At 31.2% G+C, this 14,464-nt stretch overlaps 1 protein-coding gene across 3 annotated transcripts in view; it reads left to right on the plus strand.

Annotated features, from left to right (window-relative positions):
• Positions 1 to 14,464, plus strand: part of LOC141506754 (multidrug resistance-associated protein 1-like) — a 132,095-nt gene that overhangs the window by 19,380 nt on the left and 98,251 nt on the right. For all 3 annotated transcript variants that reach the window (XM_074213815.1, XM_074213814.1, XM_074213816.1), the window contains 8 exons: positions 925 to 1,179; positions 3,111 to 3,176; positions 4,066 to 4,203; positions 9,217 to 9,363; positions 9,819 to 9,903; positions 10,004 to 10,070; positions 10,857 to 10,983; positions 13,054 to 13,230. In XM_074213815.1, coding sequence (XP_074069916.1) covers positions 925 to 1,179; positions 3,111 to 3,176; positions 4,066 to 4,203; positions 9,217 to 9,363; positions 9,819 to 9,903; positions 10,004 to 10,070; positions 10,857 to 10,983; positions 13,054 to 13,230 — 1,062 coding nt within the window. The remainder of the gene's footprint in view (positions 1 to 924; positions 1,180 to 3,110; positions 3,177 to 4,065; positions 4,204 to 9,216; positions 9,364 to 9,818; positions 9,904 to 10,003; positions 10,071 to 10,856; positions 10,984 to 13,053; positions 13,231 to 14,464) is intronic.

Here is a 14,464-nt window from a genome sequence, read left to right on the forward strand (position 1 = left end):
GTTGGTTGGAGGGGAGTTTAGAATGGTTCCTCTTCCTTACTCTACCTTTCTGGCACCAGAAGTACTAAAGAGTTTCAAGGCATTAGAAATTATGAAACCACAAATTCCTACATAATATTACTTTAGACTATTTTCCTTAGTATAACTATTACATAGAGGAAAAGAGCATTTGAAAAAAAGTTTAGAAATATTCTGCAAGTTGAACTTTCATTTTCAAAAATTCACCAAACACAAATTTTATCTAATCTAATTCATAATATTTTTCTGTAGTTCATTTCTGATCTGTAAGAATTCTTTCACTTCTAAAGTTAAGGCCATGTGATCCTGTAAAAGTAATAAGAAAAATCTAGTTACTTCTGAAAAGGGATGAGAGCAACAGATTTCTGCAGTCTCTTTTTGACAGTTAGTTACCCCAAGTAATATCTTGTGCTCTTTGTTACCTTGCAGGTATTAATAGATATGAAACACAAAGTAGGGGAAAGGTTTAGAATTTAAGGGAAGGGATTATTAGATAGGAAAGAGTCTATGAAGACCATTTCATAATCTTGAGAATACATTATTATATTATTCAATAATATAATAAAAGCAATAAAATGATAGTAAGAACAATAATAGACATATATATTTGTAGTAACTTGGAAGAATAGATTTAGTTGAGTTAGATTAAAGTCCTGACCTTAAGATTTACTAATTAATTGACTTGGCAAGTTACTGCTACTTCCCTTACTTTCCTCGTCTGTAAAACAAGGATAATAGTATTAGTCTACCTGTTTTATAAGATTGTGATGAGGAAGTCAGTCTGAATTATTTTTATCTATAGTTTCAGTGGAAGTTTCCATGAAGATAATACTTACATGTTAATACCTTTGTTAGCAGGATCATGCATATAAAATAATACTTAATATTATATTTCTCTTTTTTCAGGTTTTAAATTTATCCAATTCTTCCCGAAAAAAATTTTCAACTGGTGAAATTATTAACTTGGTATCAGCAGATGCCCAACAACTCATGGACCTGACAGTAAATCTCAATATACTCTGGTCTGCACCTCTGCAGATTCTGATGGCGATTTTACTACTTTGGCAAGAGTTGGGTCCATCTGTGTTTGCAGGTGTTGCAGTACTTTTGCTGGTGATTCCTATAAATGCATTAGTTGCTAACAGAATAAAAATGTTAAAGGTAGGACATTTCATGGCATGTCTGCACAAATAACAAATAGCAGAACACTGAGTTATCCAACTAGAGATGTTAAACCTGGGATTTTTTCACCTTAAACCTTCTGCTTTTCTCTTAGTGAAATTTTTAGGAATAGAATTCTCTGGATAATATCAACTTTTCCCTTTCCTTTCTTATAGACATGAATTATTTTAGAGGCTTTAATTAGGATTTAATTAATGGAGTAAATTTCCAGATTTTTATAATCTTAGAAAACACTTTTAAGTGAATTGGAAGAAGATAAGTCTTTTTCCAAGTTATTTAAATATATGTCCCCAAAGAAGAAAAAGGAATACTTGATGGTATTTTCTCTGTATGAATTCCTGGCCCATTTTCCTGTTGACTTTTGCCCAGATTGAATATGCTTCCTCTAAAACAGTTTTAAAATTATATCAATTAAAAATATCAAGCAATAGAAATTATCCAGGAAGAGTATTTTATTGTAAACTATTTTTAAAAGTTTTATTGATGTTTTGTTTTTATATTACAAACATTTGCAGATTATTCTCACTTCATAAAAGGACTCCTGTAACAAAGAAAATTATTAAGAAATACAAAATAATAATACAATGACCTCATTTGAAGGTACATGCAGTATGTCAGGCATGGCACTCCCTGCTTACCTCCCTATTTTTAAAATTATTTTTATGGTGATGCTGTTGTTATATAACTTGTTCTCCTGATTCTGCTCATTTTGTCATTAATCAGTTTGTAAAAGTCCTCAAAATTGCTCATTATATAGATGCCAAATTATAAATTGTTCATTATGTTTAATTCACTTGTATCAATTCAGAGGAGTCTTTCGATGTATTTTTGAAATCATCTATATCCTCATTTCTTAGAGCACAATAGTACACTGTCACATTCTATGTCACAACTTATTCAGTCAAACCTCATTTATTGGAATTCTTTTTTTTTAGGGGTGTGTTTGCTACCAAAAAGAAGGAGCCCCTATAAATATTTTTATACTTTATTTTTAGGACCTTTTCCTCTTTATTTGATCTCTTTTGAGAATGACTTGCAGTAATAAAGTTGAGTCAAAGGGTATATATTGATTAGGAACTTTCTACTTATATTCAAAATTATTTTCCAAAATGGTACATTTGCTACAATAGACTTTTTTTTTCTCACAGCTCTTTACACAGAAATCTGAAGTCCTACAAAATTAAAATGATGTTAGGTTTTTTGATGATTTAAATAAAATAAATGACTTAAATGATACTACCAAGAGCAGTAACCTGATCTTTTGATTCCTGTTCTAATGATTCATACTACCTTATGCATACTACTACTACTACTACTACTACTACTACTACTACTACAACTTCAACTATAACTACTACTACTGTGCTAAATCTATTGTCACAAAGTTTTTGAAGACTATCTGTAACACTGTTCAAAATATAATGAATCATATTAACTTAAATATTTGAAGCTGAATTTACTTTATGCTTTATTATCAAAAACTTCAAGATGAAGTACAGATTCCAGTATTGTTAATTTAAGAACACAAAGTAATGAAAAATGTGATTGCTTTATAGAGAACTAATTTTTCCTCATTATATTAAACTTATTCTAGAAAGAATTTTAAGAGATTGTTACCAAATTAATTCCATTATAATAAAGTATGAAATGGTATTGAATTATTGTATTGTTTAATCTATTTGAAAATGGTCATTGTTAAAGAAACGAGTTAAATTAAACATTTAAGTGATTTTCTCACCTGAAGGTTATAATATAAAATATATGATCAAACTTCTATGAATTTTAAAACTATGTACCTAAAATATAATACTATTTCAGATTTTTTGAGGGTGATATTGGAAAGATAATAAAATATTTTATTTCTATCAACTATTTTAACATACTTTTGGAATTTTATATTCATTGAATAGAAAAGTCAAATGAAGAACAAAGATGAACAGATAAAACTACTCAATGAAATCTTACATGGAATCAAGGTAAAATAAAACAAAATATGCTACTGATATTTCTTTAGAATTTAGTAATAAAAAGGGTATATATATATATATTCTGATGCATGAAGAATCATATTATTTTATTCATGTCTTAAAAGTATCTATCTAAGTATTATGGCTTAAGACTATTTAAAATTTTCAGTTTAAGGTGGCATAAGCAAAAATAGGAATATTATCATTCTCAGTAATGCTTAAAAAAAGAAATAATATCAAGGCTAATGACCAAATATTATCTAGTTTTCCTTTGGCAACATAACACAATAGCATGGAAAATAATTAGATATAAGGAAATATACTTTAGAATTAGGGTGATATAACTTTTTTCCCTAAAAAGACACAGCATAATAGATAAAGAGCTGCTGGTAGATCTAGGAAACCTAGGTCCAAGTACCAACTCTGATACATATTGGCTTTGTGATCCTAGAGAAGTTACTTTTATAACTTAAAAAGCAAAATTATGAAACACTTATGTGAGATACTTAGAGAGTTTGTTGGATTCAAAATATCTAAGTATATGTTAGATAATTATGCTTCATAATTTAAAATATTCATATTCACAAATTAATAAAGAATGTAGAAAAGTGATCATTCACTGAATTTACTTTTCATTGTTAAGAAATCCTAATTTAACTTAAGATGTATTATACTTCAAATGAGTGGGCTAAAATATATTACAAACTTCAAAGTTAACAGTTTATTGCCTTTGCATCAGGAGTAATAAATAAACCATGAAACAAAAGCATCATGAAGGAAAATAAGTATCACATATTAGTGAGAGTTGAAATACTGGCAAAAGATTGAACCTTCAATTTATTCTGGAATATAAAACTATTGGTTTCTGGTATTAATTTTTTGAATTAATCTCCTATAGATTCTCAAACTTTATGCATGGGAGCCTTCCTATCAGAAAAAGATCATTGAAATTCGAGAACATGAATTAGAAATTCAAAAATCATCTGGATATCTTACAGTATTCTCTATACTCACATTGACTTGCATTCCTTTCCTGGTGAGTTTAAATGTTTTCTATTTCATTTTTAAAATCTGATTAAATACTATCCGCTCCCAAGTTAACCAGAATTGGCTATCTACCACAAAATTTTATTTTATCTTGTTTTAACTATAGAGTTGCCATATAACACTTGTGTATGTACTAAGGAAAGAAAAGTAAAAGAGCATATACATTTTTCTATACTGGCTATTTTCATGCTTACATCTCCGTGAGAGAAATTAGTGATTTTTTCCCCTTTTGATCTAGTCTATAGCTAGTCAATCTCTCAATGTGTTTCCTTTAGAAGTCTGATCAAGTCCTTTGTAGTAACATTTGCATAGTTGAATGCTTAAATACAATTAGCTGTTTTAGTGCTACATATATTGAAAGTGAAAAAGTTGCTATAATATGGAGGTTGTTTTCTTAGTACAATAGTAACTAAAAATGTGGTTACAGTCACTGTGAGAAATGTAGGCTGTTGGTCTTCACAGGGTGTGGAAGGGAGCTCTTAGGGAATCCATTACAAAGAGGGAATGGCCCAGCCAATGACAAGACTGGAAGAGTTTTCCTAATCCCATTCCAGGGATACCAAACTCCAAACCGGTTCTAAACCGGTTCTCAACCTGGTCAAGAGTGACCTCCAGATCCTGACCTAATGCTACTGAGTTTGTGCAATTAGGTAATTGAATATTAACCCATACACCCCACTGTGACAATTGAGGTTCTTTAGCATATCATGAATCCTATGATGTGGGGGGGGGGGATCAAATTAGGGGCATGTCATGGAATGGGTGGACCTCTTAGATTGTAACTCAAACTCTGAGAGAGCCTATGAACATCCAAGAGGGAGGGGGAAAGAGTTTCTGAAGACCATAAATTACCTAACTTTGAAGACTAATTCATGTTTCACCCTTAGGTGAAGTACCGTACCTTGTAAGGTGTATCTTGCAAGGTTCGTGAATAAAATGTACAATTTTCTCTCACTCTAGCAGGTTTTTCTTTTCATTCATTTATAACAGTCACCCAAGGGACTCTTGGGAGTACCACAGTATTTTAGAAAAAATTGTATATTGATAACTTTCCAAGTCTTAATTTCTTCTTTTGTTAAGTCCCTACCATTTTTGTCTTTTACTGTGCCCATTTTTTCATGAAAAGTTACCCTTAATACCTTTAAATTTCTTGAAGGGATCATTTGTCTTCCCCATTTTATTGTTTTCTTCTTTTTCTTTGCATTGCTCATTTGCTTATTCTCTAGAATTCTACATAAAGTTCCTTCTTTCTTCAGCTATTAGTAGGGCTTCATCTGAGAGCTATTATTCTCTCTTGATTTTCTTTGGGATTTTTTTTTTTTGCCTCCTGAACAGAATTACTAAACTCTGTCCAGTACTCTATCTACTAACATTAGAATTCCAGCTTGCACAGTGGATAGAGTGTGAGGTTTCTAGTCAGGAAATCTTAAATTCAAATCCCACCTCAGATACTTGTATGATGTTGTGCAGATTACTTAACCTCTATTTGCCTCAGATTCCTTACCTGTGAAATGGGGTGATAAAAATAGAACTTCCCAGGGTTATTTTGAGGGGAAATGAGATAAATATAAATGTTTGCATGGTATTTAGTACATAGTTGGCATTATATAAATGTTAACTAATTATAAATGAGGGAATATTTGGATATAGAATATTTGGAACAAACTTAACATGAGAGTCATCAGAAGCAGCTATAGATGCTACTAAACTGACCAACTCCATAGCTTATAATATGAAACCATAGTAGGAATTCAATTCTTGTTTCCTAATGAGACATGGGATATAACTTTAAGAAATGTGACTGAATTATATAAAACTGAATTGCAAACTGAAAGGGTAAGGGGGAGACTAAAGTCAAAAAGGCACAGTTTTCAGAATTGCTTAGAATATGAAGAATTCAAAGCATGGTGTCTCATGGCATAAATATTTGCAGAGATCAGAAGACCATTACAAAAATGGTCTGATGCCACAGGCAGGTCATGTCCATTCAGCAAAAAGGAAAAAGGCTTGTAAAGTTTATAATTTGGATGAACAGTTAACTACAGAGACTGATAGAGAAGCAAAAGCATCTGAGGAAACAAAGGTGGCTAACCTAGGATATAGGTATACTCGCCTCGAAATTCAAAAAACTCCTATTTCATCTTTAGTAGAAATGACACACTTTGGTCAGTTGATGAACAAAGCAAACAACTTTAATAATTATTTCTAAGTAGCAAAAACTAATCTTAGAAAAAATTTCTAATTTGCAAAAAGATCAAGAAAACTCAGTTCAGTCAAAGTTCAGCATACCTAAAAGCTGGAGAGAGACCACCAGTAGTCACATAGATTCAAGGGCAAGTACCTACAGAAAATCTTCTATATGAAAAAATAGCAGTTACAAAAGAAACACAAGTTATGACTATCAAAAGCAAAGATACCACCTACAAAGAGTAAGCAAACTGGAAGAGCTACTTTTTGCTTCAATTGTAGTCTGAATGAATACACAAATGATAGGAATGTAGGGTTAGTCAAAATTCTAAGAATCAGCATTAGGAAATGGATGTCTTCCCAGATCCCAATAATGCTTAGTTTTACAGCAATACCAGTTATTTGAGGGTCCCTTTCACTTATACTCATTGGCTTCTGCACCAAAGTAACATTAAAGACTGAAAATGTGAAATGCAATATTGTTCTGGAGAATGGATGCCAGAAATCAATGTGTTGGCAAATATTTAACAATTGGCACTCTAGAGGGGGGAAATGCATTTACAGTATACTTTTAAGTTTAGTCTGATTTAACACTTTCTCCATTTCTTTCATTCAACAAAATAAGGAATCAAATCAAGATTTATAGCATTTGCCTATTTTTGAAGTATAAATATCTGTGTCAAAAATTTAGCATTTGGCTCTTATGAGCCAGTAAAAGCTAGCTCCATTGTACTACTTACACCATGTGAAAATTGTGTTCTAGTATTTCTATGAGAAACATTTGAGATAAATTCTATTGCAGCCTATTAAAAAGTTAACTAACAACTAAGCGGTAAGGACCATACCTGGTGGAGCTGCATTTGAATGAACCTGAAGTTTTAAAAAAAAAAGTCATTGGAGTTGACAGGAAAGTGTATATTTTTCTTTGACATTTCAGACACAGAGAATATCTCTGTGTCCATATTCCCAAGGACCAACTCCAACTTTCCAAACTATTAATAACATATCTTAAGCAGAAAGCTGAGACTCAAGACCCTGAATGTTTTCACTATCTACACAATCTATGCAGAATCATCTAGTAAAACAGAAACTAGTGGTGGAAAAGAATGCTATCAGAACACTCAGTTTCCTTACTCAGAAAAAGATCTAGAAAAATATGCTGGTGAATCTCTAGTGTCTAATAATGGAAAAACTCATTGAAGAAGCAGATGGATGAGAGAACAAAGGTGTTCTTGCTATGAAGAGGATTTGAAAAAAAAAAAAGCAAAACCAAAAGAGCAACACATTGGATACATCTTGAGACTACAAATCTTTTTCAAGAGAGATAGAAGATACCCTGCTTATTTGTGATGGAAGATCTCAGAAGATACCTGGAAGATCTATTCAACAACAGAATCACTGCTGAATCAAGTGGTCCATATGATTGCCTAAGGAAGTGACAAAAAGAAGCCTGGAAAGAGCTAAGTTGAATAGACAACCAAAATTTGAATAAGAGGAAAAAAAGTTCCATTATATTATGTTATGGAGATGATAAAAAAAACATGTAGGACTCATACTGCATTAATATTCCCATCAAGGTTATGTTTGGGGGGCTTTTAAGCAAAGAACCTAAGTCGAAACAAAAAAGATAAATTTAATAGAATAAATGAATTTGTATATACCTCAAGACATCTCAGGTACACCCACCACTTTTTGATGACATGAACAAGTGTTACTCTATATCTGACTGATCTCATTGACTTTGAAAAGACACTAAAATAGAAAACCTTCATTAATTTGTTTTTTAAATACACATTGACAATTATACTTAAATATAATTAAATTTCTTTGTCATAACTTTGTGAGCTATTTTATACATTTTAAAACATTATTCTAAGAAGGGATTCATAAGCATTACCAGACAATCAAAGAATTCCATGACACACAAAAAAAGGTTAAGAACTCTTTGACTAAAAGATGGGGAGAGATTGGTTAAAGTAATACCCAAAGAAAATTGATCAACTAACAAAAAATACCTTGGTCAAGTAGGTGGGCCAGCTAGTATCAAAATAAAGAATGAACACTGATTCAAAGAAGGCAGAAGCATTATTTAACTGATCACATCTAAACAATCTCTGTGAATTAAGGAATTTTTCTGGGATTCATTGACTACTATTGGAAAATTTGTGAACTAAATTGATTTCAACTAACTTCTCAATGATTTCACCAAATGACATATGATTAGAAAAATAAAAGTAGAAATTATGGTGGCTTAAACTCATGGAATCATTTGGAATAAATTGAAATGGAAAATAAAAAATAAACTTTTAAAGATCTGGTAACTTATCTTATACATATACCATTGATGACCTATCTAGATAAACAAATATCCATGAGTCTGTGTGTATTCATGGAACAATGCCCTCCAGGTTTTTTCAGTGAAGAGGGAAAATTGCTTTGTAAACATTATTCTTGTAATATGACTCAAATAAATTCTTTTGATAAAAAAAAAACTATGTCTCCTGTTAAGGAAAAACACAATGATGAGGACTCGTGAGCTAATATCTTGGAGATATAACTTACCATTGCAAAAGGTGAATTGCTACAACAATCCTAAGTGCATGAAAGATTGGTCAAAGAAATACTCAAAAGAAATTCATCTGATCTTCTTCCAAGGAGAAAGAGATTGTTACTGATACGGAAATTTACTGAATGCTTTTGAAAGAAGGTGACATTTGGGTTGTGTTTTAAGAGATGAGTAAAAACTCAAAATAGGAGAAATAGAGTAATGAAAACATATTAAAAATTTGAGTAAATAAAGTATCTCTTTTTTTAGGTGTCCCTGGCCACTTTTGGAGTCTATTTTTTTCTGGATGATGGGAATATTTTAACAGCCAATAAAGTCTTTACATCTATGTCTTTGTTTAATATTTTGAGGCTTCCTTTATTTGATTTACCTACAGTGATCTCTGCTGTAGTCCAGGTATTGTTGCATATCTGCAGTTTATGACTTTATTGTTTCTCTTCAAATTTTAAAAATATTGCATTCTTTTCACTTTTATGTTTTTTTCTATGCTAAACTCTTATACTTTTTCACCAGTTTTACACATCAGTTTCTCTAGATTATTGTGCTTTAGTAAAAATCACCAGTTTTAAGGAGCTATGTCTTGCTAGCCTATTTTTAAAAAAAAATTAAGTTAACTTTTAAATATGGAAACTTTGAAAATGTGTCCATCCGTCATCAGGAGAAAATACAAGCAAAAAGTTCATTTTCTTTTGTTTTTATGTACACATTGAACTATATGTCTGTTGAAGTTGAATAGGTATTTATAGCTGTAAAAGTTTCATGATCCCATAAATTGAAATATGGTTTGCTTATTAAGGAAGTCTATTTTACTTCAATACAAAAAAGTGAACCAAATATATTTGTATTAACAGACAAAAATATCTCTGGGTCGTTTACAAGATTTTCTTCATGCTGAGGAGCTCAACCCTGAAAACACTGAAACTTACTATCCTGGGAGTAAGTCATTCTTTGTTCTATATAATTTGCAATACTCTAAGGTTGAACTTAATTATTTCTATAATTTCTCACTGTTTTTCATTTTTGTTGTTATTTCTAGATCATGCTATAGAGTTTACTGATGCATCCTTCACCTGGGAAAAGAATCAGCCACCAACCCTAAATGAGTAAGTCATTGTTCTTGACATGACATTTTGTAAGACTTTATTTTTAAGAGTTCTTAATTGGGTGATTTGTGGTTTCACTGGTGTGGGTAATCCCTTCAGAAATTCAGAAAAATTTCAGTTTGCATTCCTTTCCTTTCTTCTAATATTGGATTGTATTTAATTGTGTTTTTCCTTTTAGATCTTGAGAGACCCCTAAAGGACATGATAGAAGTTTTTTCTGTTTGTGTATGTGTGTGTGTTTTGTGTTATTATTCGTAATTTTTTTGGATTACCAGTATGACATTTATGATATCCATTAGCTGTTGTCTCTTTTGCTACTTCTTTTACTATGATTCATATCCTTAATAGTATCCTCTTATGCATTTGTTATCATTTATAACGTGATATAGTCTACTGATATCTACCATTTGCATGTCATTTCCCTTTGGATTACTTTGTTTTCTGATTCTTTAGACATGATATTCCATAATTTGTATCTATGTAGCAAATCTAGGAGACTATGTTAAAGAGGATATAAGACCTTAAAGATATCTAACTTTATATAAACTATTACACATCACTTGTATTTCTGTTATTCTTTTATTTCAAGCTTCTCTCCTCCATGTGCATTCTAGAATTTGCTCTTTTCTTTGATTAGGAAGCTTGAAATTTGAGAAAAAGGGGGTGAACTGTTCAAATCAAAATAATGATTTTTTGCCTCTGGAAATACTAACTGGGTTGGAAATATAAAGAAGTAACAGAGAATGACTGTAGTTCACATGTTTTTCCTAACCTTTTTTATTCCAGTTTGAACATTAAGATTCCAGAAGGTGCATTAGTGGCAATCATAGGACAAGTTGGGTCAGGAAAATCATCTGTACTTTCTGCCATCCTAGGAGAAATGGAAAAACTTAAAGGAACAATCCAAAGAAAAGTAAAGTCAATTATTTATTCTTTTATTCTTTCTAGGTTTACTCATTAAAGATTTAAATATTTTACATATCCTTAAAAAAACTGATTAACAGTGGGTAGACTTGTAACATCACTGTCAACCACTGCTTTGAAAAAATTACTTGTATAATATCATTAGCAATAATTTATGATGACTTTTATATGATAGCTAATATAACAGTTTTGAAATAGACTGAGGTTTTCAATAGTTCTTTCAGGGTCTGGGATTATTTTATCTTTCATACTGACCTTCAATGAAGTCTCTGTGAGGAATTATATGTCCTCTTGGTTTTGTTTGTTTCTTTTGTTTTTTTGTCACAATTGTTTCTACAAAATGACTCCTAATATTATGGGAATTACACAAATTAGAGTAGCTAGGTGGGACAATGGATAGAGCTCTGATGATTTGTATGTTCTTTTTCTAAGACTAATAAAATTGGAAATTTAATTTCATTAGGCTTTTAATAATCATCTATTCCAAGATTCCTTAAATAATTGTGATCATTTTTTATTAAATGATTTTGTAACTACTGATTTATGGGATATGATTCAATCGTATGAACTCAGGTAGATGAATCTACAAACTATGATGTGTACTCTTTTTTTTTTTAGATTTTTGCAAGGCAAATGGGGTTAAGTGGCTTGCCTAAGGCCACACAGCTAGGTAATTATTAAGTGTCTGAGATCAGATTTGAACCCAGGTACTCCTGACTCCAGGGCTGGTGCTTTCTCCACTGTGCCACCTAGCGGCCCTCATGATGTGTACTCTTGAAGAGATTTTTGTGAATGGAAATTACCCAGAGTCTCTTGATAGCCTGTTTCTGCTTTTAATCACCTTTATAGCTAATATAAACTTTCTTATTTATACTCAAACTTTAATCAGAATAAAAGTATATTTTTCTCTTTTATCTTTAATTTCAATCTATCTGTCTCTTCTTGTTTTTCCAATCCATTTTGCTGATCCTGGTTTTGCTTGGGTTGTTTATATAATCTCTCTTTTTAACAAGAGCATACCTATTCTGGTGTGTCATTCAGCTAGATTTTTACAAATATAGTATTTATAAAGTCTAGAATAGCTTTAGTTCTAATGTTTTAAAGGTCTAAAATAAAGAGACATAACATAATAATTACATATATGTATAAATATACATATGATTATACATACACATGTGTGTGTATGACAGTCAAAAATATCTCAGCTTTTTTTTTTTGCAAGGTAATAGGGTAATGTGACTTGCCCAAGGTCACATAGCTCGGTGATTATTAAGTATTTGTGGTTGGATTTGAACTCAGATCTTCCTGACTCCAGGGCTGGTGCTCCATCCAGTGTGCCACCTAACTGCCCCTATAACTCATCTTTCATATAATTTTTCTAGCATAGTTGTTAAATAATTTATCCCAAAAAAATACAGGGGTGGTTTCAGAACTATAAGACAAAATAATAAGCATCTTCCAATTTATAGAGATAAAGATTTATATTCTAGAAAAGTAGTTTATATAAAAAAGTATAATTTGTGCCAAGTTGGTGAGTGTTGAGTTATGTCTAACTTTTCATGATCTCATTTGGAGTTTTTGTGGTAAGGATATTATAGTGACTTGCCGTTTCCTTTTCCAGTTCATTTTACAGAGAAGAAAACTGAGAACAAGTTAAGTGATTTGCCCAAGGTCTCACAGCTAATAACTGTCTGAGGTTGCTCTAATCTGTGTTATAGGTTCCCATAATCTTAGGAGTCAATTATGGAAGCATTTGTGACCAAAAGCAAAACAAAAGCAGAAGGTCATATAATTGTTCACAGAGACTTCACTGAAGGTGAAAGACAAAATAACCCAAGGCCCTGAAAGAACCATTGAACAAAATTGTCTGTTTCAAAACTGTTACAATATTAGCTATCTTGTGATTTAAAAAATAGTTTTGAAATGTTTTTAATTTTAGGAACTAGGTAAGTAGAGTAAAGTAAATAGGAAAAACTAAAAATTAAATGTATTACTTATACCAATTATCTAATTCCTTCACTTGGTTTATTAAAGACTATCTGTTTTTTTTTTCTTTTAGGGCTCTGTGGCTTATGTCTCCCAGCAAGCTTGGATCCAGAATTCCAAATTGCAAGAAAATATTCTCTTTGGCTCAGTTATGCAGAAGCAGTATTATGAAAGAGTACTGGAAGCTTGTGCTCTTCTACCAGATTTAGAGCAATTCCCAAATGGAGATCAAACTGAAATTGGAGAAAGAGTAATAATATATTTTCTCTATATACAACAGCAAAGTTCTATTCAGCTTTGCTAGCAAAAATTTTTCATCAGATTGTCTCAAAGATATATACAAGTATTGACTTAAAAATGAAAATTATTCACAATATATTAGTATGATAGGAGGCATGATTGTTACACAATTAAGGACCAAATAAAATCTTCCAGGCTTATGATTACCTGAAACACATACATGTAAGTTTTATAATCAACATTCAAGGTTTGGAGGAAGATGATGATGATAAGTAATTAATAGTCATTAAATAAGTACTCTACTCTGATTTAATAGTGCAGCCACCATTTCCTATTCCATAATTAAATGATAGTTTTGTTCATCCCTGAATTTCTAAATGCACACAGCCAGGGCTTGGATAATATCACCATGTCAAGAATACTACTTATATACCTGAAAGAAGGGTAATGTTCAAGTTATAAATGCTATATTCTTGGATATATGTACATATGTAAAAATGTTAACTTTAATAATTGCATGGAATTACTTCTATTCCAAATTGAGAGAAAAGGCACTGTTGAGAGAGTTCTGAATTTAAAAGACCTATGTTCTTAAGACGTGACTCTATTAAGATATTATTGTGTGCAAGTCATCTCTAAGGCTTCATTTCCCCTTACTTTAAAATGGAATAATAATATATCACTTTCATAACAAAGTTATTTGTTGTGAGAGAAACTCTTTGTAAACCTCAAAGGGTTATATAAATATGATTTATTATATATTAGAAATTTACTCATTTCTACTTTCTGGAAGTACATATAAATTGACAAATGGTTATGGTAGTGATAACCTATAATTGGCAGCCAAAAATTTTGCTAAATTTTCTATTTAATCAATTTTTAAGCTAATAACTTTTCCCCAGTTTAGTAGAAAATAAAACTGGCTTTGGAAACCTGAGTTCAAATCTTAGCTTTGTCAATTATCTTGTAACCTTGGGCATCTAAGCCTCATCTGTAAAATGAGGAGCTTAGATATGGTGACAAATTAGGTCTCTTCTAGTCCTAAATCTATAATCTTATTCAGTAACATTTTATCCCTATAGTGAGTAGAAATCAAAAAAAAAAAAAAAAAAAAGGAATGTTGGACTTCTGGGAACCAAGAAGGCAGAGTAAGCATGAAACCACCTGAACTTCCTCAAATTCACCTCCAATAATTATAACTCCCTTCCCTTTTGTCCTGGAAGCAACACCATATCTCCACCTTC

This window comes from Macrotis lagotis, chromosome 1 (assembly GCF_037893015.1).
Source record: "Macrotis lagotis isolate mMagLag1 chromosome 1, bilby.v1.9.chrom.fasta, whole genome shotgun sequence".
Taxonomy (NCBI): domain Eukaryota; kingdom Metazoa; phylum Chordata; class Mammalia; order Peramelemorphia; family Peramelidae; genus Macrotis; species Macrotis lagotis.